We start from the raw sequence: 15,442 nt of genomic DNA, 5'->3' as shown, positions 1-15,442 counted from the left end.
CTCCTTGCATGCAGGTTTATAAATGTTATCAATATGCTGCAAATTCTTTCATTAAGAGGAGGGGGAGAGACAACAAGGATTCAATACAGCCTCTGATCCCCACCACAATTCGCTCTCGCCTATTAGAAACAATGCTTATAGTTAGCACACACCAAAAGGCATCATCGTTAGACTGACTCAGTAACTCCTGAGTAATGATCCTGATGCTGGAGCCTTCAGCAATCTTGAGCCTCAGTTTCCCCATGTCTCATGGGAATAGCTGCTTTCCTATGTCACACGTTATGAGAATTCATGTTTGTAAATGTCTGAAGATGTGATTATCATCATCCCCATTTTACCAATGAGGAAACTGGGGCAGAAGTTGAGGCCCAATGCTGCAGAGTGAGTTGGTGCCAAAGCTGGGATTAGAACTCAGGTTCCCAGTCTTGGACTGACTCCCTCCCACACCCCACAATTCCCTTTCCGGAATTCCCAGTGTACAGCAGGTGCAGTTAGGACAGGAGCCGTTCCAAGGAATGCTGAGAATCAAAATGGCCGTACCTAGAACTGGATAATTCCTGTGCAGAAATTGCAGTATATCTGGCTGGATTGGAGCACAGCTGTCCAGAAGGGAAAGGCAGCTTTGCTGAGCCCTTTTTGTTTTACATTTATTCCACGAACACCCTCACGCTGTTAGAGAATCCCAGAACATTTATTGGATATATATTTCTACAAAAAACTTCAAGGTAGTCCGGGTTACCTTGTAACTCTCAAATTTACACTCAGTGAGTTCCAGGAGCAGGAAACTGGAGTCGCCAACAAGTCATTTCAGAGCTAGAGGAGTCCTCCAGACATCTTTTTGATTGAGTACCACATCTGTCAAGGTGATCAGTCATTACTGCATGAGGCAGCAGAGCCTCAGAGCATGGTGACTAGCTTGAAGCTCCCCACTTCTTTGGTGGGGACAACGTTGATGAAGGTTTTGTAAAGCACCACTCCTTTTGGTAGACGACAGATCACTTCCCTGCTCTCTTGGCTGCGGGGTGGTGGCACATAGACCTCCTTGGTGAATCGCACAATCCCATCCTCCAGAGCATAGAGAGTCTTGTTACAACCCATCCCCACCTGGAAGAGATGAACAGTATTGTGTTAGAAAGGGAAGGCGGTGTTTAGGTCACTATGTATCATTTAACCAAGTGGACCAAGCCACTAGTCTGATGGCCTGGCTTCAGCAATGGCCAGTACCTGATATTTCAAAGGAAGGCAATACACACAACACACTCAGGGAACTGCAGACAATTCTGCACACTGTGGGGGTGGGGAGGATTATTCTGATCCTGAAGCATGAGAACTGATTCCCTTAACTTCATGTGCAAAACTTTCAATAGTAATAGTCAAAATTCTCCAGTTGTTTACTAAATCTGGCTCATGCACTGACATGGTTTTGAATGAACTGTAGAAAGCGTTTGGTAATGAAACAATGATTTCAGGGTTCTATTGAATGCACCTGAGGAAACAGGGAAGAGCCTTGCTAGGGCTAAGGCTGGATTCTGCACTTCGCTGTGGAGAGCTATAATAGATGAAAAAGTAACTCACATGAGCCCCTGGCTGCCAGCGTATCATCCGTTGGGTGGCTAATGTATTGCCTGCATGAACAAAGGAACCTGCAACAGAGAGAGATGGATTCAGATTACAAAAGAAGCATCTCTATAGCCTGAGTGCTGGCAGAATGAGAACTGCTCAAGGGCTCACAAAGCCAGCATTGGTTGGGATGTTTCCTAAGGAGGAATTATCCCAAACTCTAAAAACATTTGAAGTAAGAATGCTCCTACCAGGGAATACAGGGCAGTTGATAAGCAATGGCAAAAAGCAGTTTTAGCCTTTGAAAAGATCAGTTTGAGGGCACAAGGCATTTTCTGTTTGCTGCAGGCATTTTTTTTATTGCCTTTTACATCAGTTTTTTCCATCAGCAAACCCACCCTAATTGTTAGGCACTCAGTTACAGGCATCTGTACTTTGGCTTCTACTAAGCCTCATAATTCTCCTCTTTATCAATACTTGAAATGCCCAGCTTCTGAGCACAGTGTGAGGGGAAAGGGCACTTAACTTATCAGGTGCCCCCTAGGGTGTTCCTCCTCCCAGATTCCCCAGAGACAAGTTAAATTAGAACCAAGGCATGTTTCTTATTGGTAATTTCAATTTCCTGCATGTAGGCAGATCTGGAAGCGAGCTTGTGTTACTCTAGCCTCCTGCTGGCTACTCTCACAATGGTGGTTATGTATGCAGTGTTGTTGTAGCCAATGGTGGTTAAACCTTCAGGTTTCTTTCTTTTGCAAAGAGTTACAAACAACCCCTCCCATCTGAACTCTGAAACACACAGCAGTTTCACGTGTAACAGTCCCTGATAACCAGGCAATAGGGGAGGGCACGTTCCAGAGCATATAAAGCAGCGGGCCAGACTGACTAACCGACCTTCTGTTTTCTTATAGCCATAGCGTTTCCCAGGACTGTGGCCACCAAGATTTTTTGAGCTGCCCCCACTCTTCTTGGATGCACATCGCACCACAACCGCAGTCACCTGCGGAGCAGCCAGAACTGTATTCGAAGGAAGAAAAATAAAAAAAGCTTTAAAAAAGTAATATCTACAACAATGAATTCAAAATGGGCAAATATTTACATTTCCTTTTAAATCAGGACAAAAATTAATTCAAAGCCCAGTCATGTCATTTCAAAACAAATGTTAAAGCCAAAGACAGAAAAAAGCCCTTGGAATAAATGTATAACAACGATAATTCATATTTAACCCATTGTATCTCTCCTGCACACAACCAAGTCGCACTTCAGAAAGCATCCCGCTACCTAAATGGAGTAGCAGAACTCTAAGCAGTGCATCTAAATGCAAACATTCTGCTATTAGTTGTGGCCATGCACTTTAAATCCTGAGCTACAGAAACAGTTACAGAAAACAGTCAGTGTAGCCAACTGATACAAGCACAGCACTGAAATTCAGGACACTTGGAGTTTATCTTCCATTAACTCACTCAGTGAACTTGAGACAAGTCACAAATATTGTATGCCCCAGTTTTCCCCATCTGTGAAATGGGTATTAATACTTAATCTCAAATTGTGAGGTTTAGTTAGTGTCTGTAAAAATGCACAGTTTCATGATCAAGACCCTGATACAGGACAGTATTTAATTGCTGTCCTGAATCGGGATAAATTTAAGCACATGCCCTAGTAGCCAAGGCCTGGGTTTAAAAAATAAAGTTGTAACAGTAAGTGATTCATCTTTCTCCTTCTTAGAACATGTCGCCTTTTCACATCACAAAGTTCTTCCATTAAAAACCAAATACACAAAATCCATTGTCAATAAATACATTCAAACATTTAAAATCAAGGAAGTCTGACCCTTTTGTGAATTCTACTTCATAAGAAGTGTCCTGGATATAATTAGTTATTTTTCATACAATCAACAGCCAGTTTCCCTTTACTCTAAATCCTTCTATTCAGATGTCTAAGTAGTGTGTTACTGAACCGTGGTTGCCACAAGTGTCTCATTTCCTTATTCAAAAATAGCAATAGCACATTATAACACATACTCTGCAAATCACAAAGATTTGGGGGGAGGATGTCTTTATAAAGAACAATGTATTACATTTGTTTAGAATACATTAAGTAAAAGAAAGGGGCTGTGACTTTAATTAGAGAAATAGCAGCAGAATGGGGAAAGAAAATAATGGGATTATAGAGCTCCTGGCAGAGTATTTTTACTAGATTGGGATTAAATTTAATCCTTATCTAAGAAACTAACTACCTTTGTTTGATCTCCAATGTAATTATTTTATATTTTAAATCATACTGTGCACTGGTACAGTATCTCATGTGAGGACATCAAAGCACTTTACAAATATCAGTTAAAACCACATCACATCAAGTGTAGTAGGAAAGTATTTACATTTTATAGATGGGTAAACTAAAACACAAAGCTTAAGGGATTTGCTCAAACTCACTATGAACTGGTGACAGAATTCAGAAGTTTTGAGCCCCTCCTGGAGAATGCCCTGTCAGCAGCTCTCTGTTTTTTATTAGGAGAGGATTTTAAGCTTGAGCACCACTGCTGACTGTAAATGGAGCAGCACAGCACAGAGAGAGTGGCAGTCTCACAAATGAGCAGATCCCCACGTTATTTAGGTTTAGTTTGCTTCATTTTGGTCAAAACCAGCCTCTTAAACTCCATGTGAAACCCAAACAGCAGTCAGTGCACATCACAGACACACAGAAAATGAAACTACGAGTCATTGGTCTGACTTCCAGCCATCTCGCTTGCCCTCATAGTAACAGCAGCGAAGGTTCCATGGCCTCTTATGAAAAATTCTGAGACTCAATCACGTGATGTGGTGGTTGGAAATGTGTGTGAAATCTCCTGGGTGAAACAATGCCAGGCCCCCTACTTCAAAAAAATTTCCAGTCCAATACACCATCTTCTTCCTCCAAGTCCCTGTTTTCTTCCACTTTAGCCCAGCGCCTATCAACCCAGTACAGTTCCCTTTCCATAATATTTGACGGACTCTCCCCTAGGTGGCTTCTCTACCAGGCAGCTGTCCCTCAAACTGCAATAGAGATTGGTGTCCTATTGCCTCTGGCTATAAGATGGTGAGTTGAAAGTTTACAGGGGGCTTTTTTCTTTTTGTTGGGAGGGGATGGGGCCCTGCAGTGAAAATTGGTTTTCGAGGCCTGCTCAAAAATGTTAAGATCAGCCTCCAGCCTAAGGCCAAGCTGGTTGCTGCATACTAAAGCAGTTGTTGCACCACTGAGCCCCCACCCCCCTAAATCCTGTGGTCCCTGCTACAAAAGGAACTTCCCTCCTGTGTCTACCAGCCAGTGGACATGGGGGACACATTATACAATCCCCTGTTGGCCACTCCAGGAGCGCAAAAGAGGCGGTGGTGACGTTCATGCTGCTGCTCTATCAAAAGGAAGCCCTGCAGCTGCTGCAACCCTATGGTCCGTACCTCCTCAGATCCAGCTTTGAATCTGAACAGGGAGCTCACATTTGAGAGCGAAACTAGCAGCCACTCCCTGATCCAGACTTCCTATAGCCAAAGCTTCCTAAACCCCAGCTGACCAACTCCTCCACCTGACTTGCCCCACATGTTAAGCAGGGGAGACCATCCATTTTAAGAACCAGTGGCCCCATCTGACCTCCTAGCCCACAACCAGTTTCAAAGAGAAATGGAGATTAGGAAGTGGGCATGCTGTGGATGGCAGGGAGGGAAAGGGGCAACAGACTTTTTTAAATGAGAACTTGGATTTTCCTTTTGGGGCACAAAGGCTGCTACGTTAAAGGGCCCACCTGAACCCATTCCAATTCATCAGTTAACAGTAAAAAAAAAATAAACCTGACCTGGTGCAGAAGGATTCCCTACTACACACTATTCAAGAGGCCAATGAGTGTAAAACCAAAGTAACTCCACTGAAGTCAATATGCAACCAGGGATATGTAACATATGCCTACTTCCTCCCATGTCAGATCTTATGTACGTTGGGCCAGCTCTACTCTCAGGTAGACAGATGTAAGAACCAGAGTAACTTCAGTGACTTCACTAATTCTAATGATGTCACTGGCAGCAGAACGAGCCCAACCTATAAGAACTGGCATGGGTAGATGTGCATGGCACAGAGATTTTAATGTCCCATACCTGGCAGAACGATATACTTTTATTAGTCCTATTAGCTCATCAGACTACTCTAACTTCAGATGCTCTGCTAGGGATCAGGGCATGATACAGAACTCTAGACAGAGTGCTCAATGGGCAAAAAAGGGGTAGCTAAAGAGAGAGGGAAGGAAGGGGGACAATGGCTGTTAATAATACCTAGCTCTTCTATAGTGCTTTTTATCCACTGACCTCAAAGTGCTTTACAAAGGTATCTGGCACCTATGGGCACATGTACAACCTTGTCGCTAGATCACAGCTGGTACCCAGTCCACAACTACCTCTCTGTGCCACCCTTCCTGAGATCATCCACGTTTTCGACTTTCATTGGCCCCAGCATCACTTCTGAAGGCCTAGGCAGCCTCCCGTTAGGCTGTAACCACTACACACCTGTGACACAAAGAGATGGCGCCACAACAGCCCCCCTGCCCGCTTCTGGGACTACGAGCCCACAGGCTAGTTAGCGGGCTCGGGGGCTCACGGCCTTCCACACACACAAGGGCGGCGGGCGCACCCGGGGAAAGGGCGATTTCCTACCCCCGCCTGGGCTGCACTTAGACCAGGGTGGGCGAGGCCCACCCAGCCCCCTGAGTCCCCCCCCCCGCTGCCTCGCCCCAGACGGACCCCGCCTCTAACTCTCCGCTTCCCAGGGCCAAGCCCTGCCCCCAGCCCCGTCTCCCCCAGGTCTCTCCTCCCGGGTGCGGACGCGCTGCGCTCCCCTCCCCCCCCCGACTCACGCAGCCTGTTCACCGCCACCAAGCCCCGCAGTCGCCCCAGCTCCGCCATCTTCCTGCACCACCGCTTCCGCTTCCGGGGGGGCGGCTTCCGCTTCCGGCGCAAGATTTCCGGTCAAAGACGGAGAGGAGGCGGCCGGTTTCAGTGTGAGGGCGGGGCCAGAGCAAAGGCCGCGGCCAAGACTCGGACGCCTGGGTTCTCTCCGCGGGGGTGGGGAGACGGCGGCACGGACCCTCCCCGGGTCGCCTCAGCGGGCGGGTGGCTCCCTCGGCCATCGCCTCTCCGCGGACTTGGCCCCCCGTGTCCCCCCAGCCCGCCTCGGGGGTATCCTGCGCTCACGGGGAACCCGCCCTGGCGGCTCGTGCCGGGGGGAGAGGCCCCTCCTGGCCGTCAATTGGCGTATTGCTCTGGGTCTTGAAGCCCGAGATCTAGTCGCACCTCTCTGCGGAATTAGGTTGTGGCTGGTCAGGAAGTTACCCGGCCCCTTCAGGGTCCCCGCCACAGCCCGGGGACTGTCTGGAGCCGGCTCCTCATTGCTCTGCTTCCCGTTCCTAGATGCTGCGTGCAGCTCGTTAGAAGGCACTGACTGACCACGATGTCCTTGGAGTCGGATGAGGGCGACGTCGAGGACCTGCCAAACTTCACTTTCCTAAAGCAACAGCCTCCTGCGGTAAAAAGCAGCAGCAGCCGCCGCTGGCAGCCTCCTTCAGAGGAGAGAGTTGTGGTGGTCTGCAGCTCTGACTCTGAGGAGTCCTCTCCTCCTTCCCCGGGGTTGGAAAAGTTCCCTGGCAGCCAGGATTCAGACCGAGCCAGCTCTTGTAAGGATGTGATTGCAAGGCTAAGCAGCGAGAGTGAGGAGGAAGAGGAGATAATCCCCTTGTCTGAAAGGCTAAGGGGAAAATTGGTGAACAACAAGTCCTCCAAAACTAGTATTTTGCTTTCTGAGGCCCAGCAACTGAGTAGCTGTGATGCAGTGTGTAAAGCTAGGGGTACTGTGCTCCATCAGAACTATGAACAAGATGTTACTGACTGCAGAGAACAGTTGCTGCCAAAGGCTTCTGACACCCAGACAAGAACCCCTGGCTCATCCTGGGAAGTGTCAGATAGTGACCAAGATGATGCCATACAGGATTCCAAGAGGATACCTTTGCACCAGCCTCTAGTTTGTCTGTCAGACTCTCCAGCCCGGAGTAGCAGGTCTCTGGTGGCACAGGCAAGTTCAGAAATGTCCCCTCCTCAGAAGAAGTCAAAACACAGCCAGGAGGAGAGAGAGAGGGCTCGTCAGGCTGTGTTGCAGAGGAGGAGAGAGCGGGAAGTGCAGAAGGGGCAGCGGGAGCAGGAGCGAGAGAGGAAAAAGGCACTTGCCAATATGCTGAAGGCCCAGCGACCAGAAGAGTGCCTGAAATACATAACAGTGGTGCTGGATCCAGGTAGCATTTCTTACCTTTTTTTTCAGCCTTGAATTAAATGACAGCCCTCATTGTGGACCCCTGACCTTTGCACCCATCTCAGTTCTCTTACAGGTAGAAGGTGGTGCGCAAGTCCTCAGTGCTTTGCAGTCCATGAACTGTGGCTGTGTGATTGAGAGTCAGGCTGTTCCCTGTAGCATCACCTGGAGGAGGAGGAGGGCTGGGTCATCTCAGGTAGGGGACCACAATGTCTGAAGTTTACACCTTTTTCTTCCTCTTTGCTTAGCACGTGGGGTTGTGTTGCCTGGTGATCTGCAGTTACTGGTGGTAGCCTTGTGTCTGTCTGTGAGCTACTGAGAGAATCTTAAAATGAGACTGACTTATTTTTGGTCTTTCCCTGGCATGCAAAACTTCATTTCCCACTCGTTCTCACTAGCTCTTCTTCTCCATACTATCAGGTATCAGGGGATAGCCGTGTTAGTCTGTATCCACAAAAATAACAAGGATACAGTAACAATAACAATAAGGGGCACCTTAAAGACAGATTTATTTGAGCATAAGCTTTCGTGGTAAAAAACCCCACTTCTGGTTTTTACCCATGAAAGCTTATGCTCAAATAAATCTGTTAGTCTTTAAGGTGTCACCGGACTCCTTGTTGTTTCTCCATACTGTGTAACTAAAAACTCCAAGACTTACCTTTCCCATCTCATCTCTTTTCCAGTCCCAGTAACTCTGGCTACTTTCTTCTCAATCTTCCTCTGAGCCACCTTTCTCATTTCTGAAGGAAGATTTAGATTTCCCCTTTGTTTCCTCTGTTTGGAGTGCCACAGAATTCTGCTCCCAGATGTACCTGTCTTTGTTTCTTATTTCTGTGATCCCACCCCCAGGTTTAACCTTTTGGCATTATTTCTAGTGAGATAACACCGATTTCTACACCTGATTTGACACTGTCTAACTGCTTGCTATGGTTCTGTCAGCTCCTGGTTGACTTTACTGCTGAATGCTTCAGAAATTAGTCTTCCTCCTGCGTTAAAACTCCTTTAGTGATTTCAGAGACGTGGAATAAACCTGGACCATAAGCCTTGGTTGCCAGGGCAGAAATCTTGGAATGTTATCTTTCATCTGAACTCTTTCTGTTTTGCCTCTCCCTTGAGACAGTGCCAGTCCTTGTCTTGGCCTTACTCCTCTGAAATGCTTAACTGCACCTTTATTCCCATTCTGGATTATTCTAAATCCCTCTCTTATGGTCTTCTTAAATCTCAGCTATGCTCTAGCCAGACTACTTTTCCTCCCAGAAGTGGAACCGTTACATCCCCATCCTCCATGCTACCTTTGTGGACTTCTTATCCATCTTTGAATTCAATTTGAAATTCCTTTGCTGGTATTCAGACTTATCCATAGACATTCTCTCCACAGAACTTCTGACCTTGTGCCCATCTACTTCCCCAATCACTCACTCCTCTCTCTTGTTCTCATCCCTCTCCAGAAGGGTAGCTGTTGTTCACTTTGATCTGGATCTTGTTCCCCTCGCTCCAGGCCACTGTCCCACTTCCCATTGTTGAATCTTTCCTACTAGTGACTCTCTGTAACACAGATTGATACGATCTATTAATCCTATATAAACACAATGAATTGTCCATGTCCTCAAACCCTTCTTTCTGCTGAGCTCTTTTAATGTTCTCCACTTTGGTGTCGCGTTTCTCTGCTCTCTACAGCCACACTGGTCTCTTGCTGTTCCCAGCCTTTTGCATGCTCTTGCTCTCAGATTACTAATAAACTGATGCCGCATGTGCACTATAAAACTCATCAGCAGTCTGAGTAACTCTGCCCTTCTGCCTCCTTTTAGTGACCGTGGCAATGAGCAGGAGCATCAACTTAAGGGAGATGGGTCATTAACAAGCTCTCAGACTGAAATGTTTCATCTGTGGCTAAAACACTGGATATATGTGAAGATAGGATCAGAATAGGATCGCTTTCATAAATACCTTGAATTCAGTACGTATTCAACTCTGGGCAGGTTGAAGAAGGCAGCTGGATAGAAGAACCCAATATCCTGGTTCTGCTTCGCCTGGAGGATTTTGTATCCATGATCTACAGCTACAGGCAGGTGAGGCTGCTCGTGGTTTCTATGTGCTGTCCAAACGTGCCTTGCTCAAACAGTTGGGTTACCCATTTCTCTTTTTACAGCCGTTTGTTTTGGAGTCTTAAGGCAAATAATAATTTTCCTGTTTTAAAACCATATGAATGTCCAGTGTTGTCAAGCCTTCCGAACTGGCGAAATGGAACCTCCCGCTCTCCCTCGCCTGCCCCATTGCTGCTGTATTGGAAGAAGGCCTTGGGAGTGCAGACATTTCTCTGCATGTTGAGGGGTTTGACTTAACTGCAGCGCTGGAACCTGAGACTTCAGTTCTGCAAGTGGATCAGCATGTGCAAACCCTTACATCTGCACAGTTCCAGTTGCAGGATTGGGGCCTGAGGTTGCTCTTTGCTAGTGTTGTCCTGGACTGTATGGTTCCAAGGGGGTTTAAATGCTATTTTCTGGCTCTCGTTGCAGGAAGTCCAGGGTGGCACAGAAGGACCGAAAGAGACTTTACGGAGCTTCGTAGTTTGTGTCATGGAGAGAGCTCCTAGGAAAACTCTAGCGCTGGCTGTAGTTGAACTAGAAAAATATTTCAGGTTAGAATTCTTCCTTCAGAGATTTCTATGCTGTTTCTTGCAGGATAAATGCTGGCAATGGCCACAGCTAGAATGCCATAGGTGTTCTGCATCATTACTTGTATTTCCTGCTGGCGTAGGCTGAAACATAAAAAACAGCCGGAAGAGCCTCTGTAACCAGAGTTCCGTCACTGTTTTATACAGCATCTCCTACTGGGGACAGCTGGTAACTGTGAGCTCCCCAGCAGCCTGCACTCCTGCACCATTTCTACAATGCCTTCTGCTGGCACTGGAGCAGATGAGGACTCCTGAGCTATTCTTTCTCTTCTCAGATCTCACAAAGTTCAGTCCCGGAAGAAGCTGCGGCAGGCAGTGCTGAATGGAAGCCAAGTAGAAGGACAAAGGAAACGGAAAAAACGGAAGGAAAAGGGGGATTCTGGCCCAGAGCTGTCCAGGGTGGAAGTGGAAGAAGTGGGTAAACTTGGAGCATTGTTCTCCTTTCCTGGCTCTCTCGATGATTTAGCATTTTACCTGAGTAGACCCACTCTGTGGTGAGGGGAATTCAACACTCTTTAATACGTGAGTTTGTGGGTAGAACCTTTCAGCCTCAGCTCTCTACCATAGGCAAAGAGGAACTGACCTGAACATATCTAATAGAAACAGGATAGGCCCAGGGATTCTGATGTTAGGGAGAATCAGGTACTTGGTTTTTTGTCTCTTTTGGCTGTGTTGTCTAGGTGCATTCTCTCACATTCTCCTTGCTGCTAGAGAGGCAGCCTGAATGAGATGGAGACTTTCATCTGTGATTAGTTGCTAGAGGACCCTAATGCTGCACGTGCATCCCATCTCCCTGGAGACCAGGGTGTCTCCTCCATGTCAATTCCAGATGTCATTCCCTTTTTGTACATCTCTGATGTAACACCCATCATTCTTCACAGCCCAGTGGATAACCCTAACCAGAGTGTGTGCAGTAGGTGACAATGAACACTGGATGGGGTAAATGGTGCAAAACGGGCCTGTCCATGGAGACGTTAATCTGCTGCAACTGAAATTGCAATAAATTGGCATGCAGCACGTTTTTCTAAAGAACAACTCGAGAGGCAATGGATAGAACATCCCAAACTGTATCTTTTAATGCTTCAAACTAGCCATTCCTAAGTGGGTGAGCTGGCTGACTGGAGGCAGCCTCCTTGTTCTACAGTAGGTTGCAATAAGGGACTGGGGCAGTGTCCCAAAAACACCTTGCCACCTCTGATGCTAAGTGCTATGAAGGCCCCTGTCGCGCCACAATCTTGTATGTGTTGTTTGGTTTCTTGATCAACTGTGGCTGTTTTCAGAGGCTTGTTGGGTTCGTGTCCCCTCCCAAAACATCCCCTAAATGTTTGACCTAGGCAAAAAGGGTAGGGATTGGACCTGAGGCTGGTGTGTGCTGAGGGAGAGGGGGATGAGTCACCTCACTCACTTTTGGGCCCTATCTTGTCTACAGGCATTGGTGGATCTGCAGCTTCACACAGGAGTCCAGGTTCGAATCCTTGAGAGTTGGAAGGAACTTGGAGACTTTGCCAGTATGTTCACCAAAGCTGTAGCTGAAGCACCATTCAAGTGAGTGAGCATATGGGATTTATTTTTTAAGATAACTTGCTTTTGGAGATATCCTCAGGAGAAGCCTCATTTCCATGAGTATTGGAGGGGAATATACAGCCTTACTTCAGTGCTACACAGTATAGTACTTTCTTCACTGCAAAAAAGAGGGTGTGTTCTTAACTCAAGTTAGCTAACTTAGGTTCAACTAGCAGTGAAGACACAATGGCTCCGCTTTAACTTGGGTAAGCAGCATGAGTTAAAGCCTGTAGGGCAGCCTGGGGTTGAACTTGTGTTGCTAACCTGAGTTAAAAGCTGAGTTGCAGTGTCTTTGTTGCTACTTTAACCTGAGTTAAGAATACACTTTTTTCGCAGTGAGGAGACCTCCTCAAAGACCAGGCAGTACTGAGCAGCCACTGATGAGGTGCCTTAAAACCAACAACGTTAGTGCCTCTTGCATTGAAACAGGTGGTGCATTGGGCTACAGCCCCTAGAGCTTGTTTCTCCTCGTCAGTGTTGGAGTCTGATTTGAGAGAGGGTGTCAAGCAAAGATCTTCTTTTCAATCTGTGTTTGGAGGTGGAAAGGGGATATAAAGAAGGAGGGCTGTGCCCTCTAGCTGGATTCAGTCACTACAGCACCAGCTTTTATGCTTCACCTGAAAATATTTGTGATTTGAGAGATGTCACTGGGGCAGAATCCCCGTTTAGTAGATGATCATAAGACACACTGTTGTAATTATGTTCTCACAGGTCATTCCCCAGCAATGTAAAGTTGAACCCCATACTAGCACACTCATCACAGCAGCTTCACTGTCTGTCTCACAATAACATCCGTGAAAACACACACACCTTTAAAATGCTTTTTTATGCTGCTTATAACATCTCTTTGACAGCTTGCATTCTGTTTCCCCAGATTGCATGTGCATTGGTTTGTTGCAGGGTTGCTCATAGTGCTGGGCCATTAGTATCAAGAGTAAAAAGCACAGATTATTTGGGCCAGTGTCTGCCCTACACCCAGTTCCTTTTGTGCTGCTGAAAGGGGGCCTGAGGCTGCTCTTGCTAAGAGGAATCTCTGGGTAGCACAAAGCCAGTATAGCTGCCTCTGTGCCCTTTGTTATAGCCAGCCTGCTTCTAATGTGCCACACTCTCTGGTTATTTTCCACCTAAATAAAAGGATCTTGCTAACACTTGTATGGCAGGTAAGTCAGATTTTGCACATCTACCTTGATACTATTGATCTCTCTAATTCTCTGCTGGATATGAGGCTTCCCTGCTCTGTGGCCATTGTTTCTCTCTCCAGTTATCATCTGTTGAGAGATGCAAAAGATAAGTTTTGTGATTGTTTTGTTCACCTTCCCTTCTGTGCCCTCTGCAGGCAAGAGCGAGAGAAGACTGGCTTCTCCTTCTACCTGGAGAGTGAGTGGTGTAGGGGAGTGAAGGTGGACCGCTCAGGGAAGGGACTCTCGCAGGTTTGGAAGAGGCAGATCCAACAGTTCAACCGGGTCAGTCTGGAGATGGCCAGCGCCATTGTAGCCGCATACCCTTCTCCTCTGCTTCTGGATCAGGTAAGGGTGATCTACAGTTTTTGATACAATTGTGCACACACAGCTACTAATGCAAAGAATGTTACATGTGTTAAATAACTTCACAGAGATTAATTCTGAGATATTGATCCCATGTCAGCTTAGAATACTTTGTTTGAAACACCCAGTCCCGTCATGGCAAACACTTTGTACTTCCATAGCGCCTTTCATTGGTGACTCTCAAAACACTTCCAAAGGTGGCCCTTATCCCCATTTTACAGAAGAGAAAAGTGAGGCACGGATTGTAATCCAGCCCCAGCACTCCAATGAGTTAGTGACAGAGCCAGGAATAAAACTCCAGTCTCCTACTTCCTCTGCTCTAAGCATTAGATTGCAAGTGAGGGAGTTGCTGACAACAAGAAGGGGAGCTGTTTTTATAGGACACCAGAGTAATCTGTGGAAAAACTGGGACTGCTTGATAGGGTCTTTTCCTGTTCACTCCTCCTCTCCCCCCCCCCCCCCAAAAAAAAAAAAAAAAGAATATTTGAAATAGTTAGTGCTAGTTCATAAGGAACCTTCGCTTGTGCTTCTGGGAGGAGGTATCTTGAGCCTGAATGTTTCAGACGTGAGGCACGTCTGTGTATGAAAATTAATCTGGAATAAAGCAGGGTGTGAATTTAAAGCAGACTGACTATTCCTGATTAATCAATGTGTGGATGCTTTGATCCACTTCTAAAGTGGATTAAACTAATTTGGAATAAGAGCATCTACACTTGAATGCAAGTGATGGAAGAAATTACTTCTCTGCATCCATTGGCTTTGGCAGAAGGTCACAGACTGGCATTCAGAGCAGAATGAAGCTATTGAGAGGAGATCTGTCTTACTGAAGTTCATACCCTCACTTGCTTGAATAAGTATTCCCGTTGCAGAGAGGGAAAATGAATCTCCAGTCCTGCATAAGTAAAGCAGCGCTGGCTGTTCTAGATGTATCCAGGCTGCACATTTCTTTCTGTTGCAGTTGTGTTCATGGCACAGTCCTTAACAGTGCACATAGTCTGTATGTATTGAATTCCTGCTGACAGTGGGTGCTGCTTCTTGGCTACCAAGTGAGGTCTGGTGGGAGAACTGATGAAAGGAGTGTAAAACATGAAAGGCTGAAGCAGTGAAGGAGCCCTTCCCCTCTGTCCTTTTGAGGACAAAGGAACGTGACAATGGATGAAATCACCATTCCTTTGTACTGTTTTTAGGCCTATTGTAGATGCCTTTCAGAGCGGGAGCAACAGAACATGCTCGCTGACATACCTGTGCGCCGTGGCAATGGTGTAACTGCCACGTCGCGGCGGATTGGACCAGAACTCTCCAAACGGATTTACCTGCAGATGACCTCACACCATCCTGATCTCTCTTTGGATGTCACGGGCTAGCCCAAGAGAACATGGATTTTACTGGTTGCCTGGTTAAACATATTCATCTCCCTTCTAGGAAGAAAAGTGTATTAACTAATAAATGGAATCATGGGTCTTGCTTGTAAAGACTTGAAATCTCCTGTTTTTGAAGCCTGCAATGGAGAACACCTGCCCTGGGGCACAAGGATGCCTGAAGTGCTCTACAGGTGGTGTTTTCAGAAGGCACTGCAATGTTTTCCTTAGCCAAGGTGCTGTGCTACTGCCCTCAAGTGCAGTAGTGATAGTTTCTTTCTGTCTGTGATAAATTGTATTATCTGTCCTGGGAATAAATTTTCTCTACTCTTTGAAGTAGGAGGTTTGCTCTAGGCCCTATTAGGATTGCTGTACAGGGCCAGCTCTCCTCTACAAGCCAAGCTTTTTCTTTTTTTCTTTAAAGAAAT

The 15,442-nt window shown here is 46.5% G+C and overlaps 2 protein-coding genes across 3 annotated transcripts; one reads left to right on the top strand and one right to left on the bottom strand.

Moving 5' to 3' along the window:
* Positions 1-672: 672 nt before the first annotated feature.
* Positions 673-6,538, bottom strand: MRPL27 (mitochondrial ribosomal protein L27). Its single transcript, XM_073311388.1, has 4 exons — positions 6,431-6,538; positions 2,452-2,574; positions 1,576-1,643; positions 673-1,104 (listed from the first exon to the last, which is right to left on the bottom strand). Exons 1-4 carry the CDS (start codon positions 6,477-6,479, stop codon positions 898-900), a joined length of 447 nt encoding a protein of 148 aa, XP_073167489.1. The 5' UTR covers positions 6,480-6,538; the 3' UTR covers positions 673-897.
* EME1 (essential meiotic structure-specific endonuclease 1) lies at positions 6,532-15,128 on the top strand. Of its 2 annotated transcripts, none has more exons than XM_073311379.1 (9): positions 6,532-6,882; positions 6,984-7,858; positions 7,941-8,071; positions 9,855-9,944; positions 10,392-10,513; positions 10,825-10,963; positions 11,979-12,094; positions 13,449-13,638; positions 14,844-15,128. In XM_073311379.1, the coding sequence occupies exons 2-9, from the start codon at positions 7,024-7,026 to the stop codon at positions 15,018-15,020; spliced, it is 1,800 nt and encodes a 599-aa protein (XP_073167480.1). In that variant the 5' UTR covers positions 6,532-6,882; positions 6,984-7,023; the 3' UTR covers positions 15,021-15,128. The 2 variants fall into 2 exon arrangements, with proteins under 2 accessions (XP_073167480.1, XP_073167481.1); XM_073311380.1 differs by having other exon boundaries at positions 6,553-6,574.
* Positions 15,129-15,442: the final 314 nt, after the last annotated feature.

Source organism: Lepidochelys kempii, chromosome 14, assembly GCF_965140265.1.
Source record: "Lepidochelys kempii isolate rLepKem1 chromosome 14, rLepKem1.hap2, whole genome shotgun sequence".
Classification (NCBI taxonomy): Eukaryota; Metazoa; Chordata; order Testudines; family Cheloniidae; genus Lepidochelys; species Lepidochelys kempii.
This window is presented reverse-complemented; position numbering and strand designations above follow the sequence as displayed.

Excerpts from the sequence above, each read along its gene's own strand:
- MRPL27 (XM_073311388.1), bottom strand. The coding sequence starts at position 6,479 with ATGGCGGAGCTGGGGCGACTGCGGGGCTTGGTGGCGGTGAACAGGCTG. Across the intron at positions 2,575-6,430 it reads GGTGGCGGTGAACAGGCTGC|TTCTGGCTGCTCCGCAGGTG; the intron begins GTGAGTCGGGGG and ends CTTCGAATACAG. Across the intron at positions 1,105-1,575 it reads GCTGGCAGCCAGGGGCTCAT|GTGGGGATGGGTTGTAACAA; the intron begins GTGAGTTACTTT and ends CATCTCTTCCAG.
- EME1 (XM_073311379.1), top strand. The coding sequence starts at position 7,024 with ATGTCCTTGGAGTCGGATGAGGGCGACGTCGAGGACCTGCCAAACTTC. Across the intron at positions 9,945-10,391 it reads TGATCTACAGCTACAGGCAG|GAAGTCCAGGGTGGCACAGA; the intron begins GTGAGGCTGCTC and ends CTCTCGTTGCAG. Across the intron at positions 10,514-10,824 it reads GAACTAGAAAAATATTTCAG|ATCTCACAAAGTTCAGTCCC; the intron begins GTTAGAATTCTT and ends TTCTCTTCTCAG.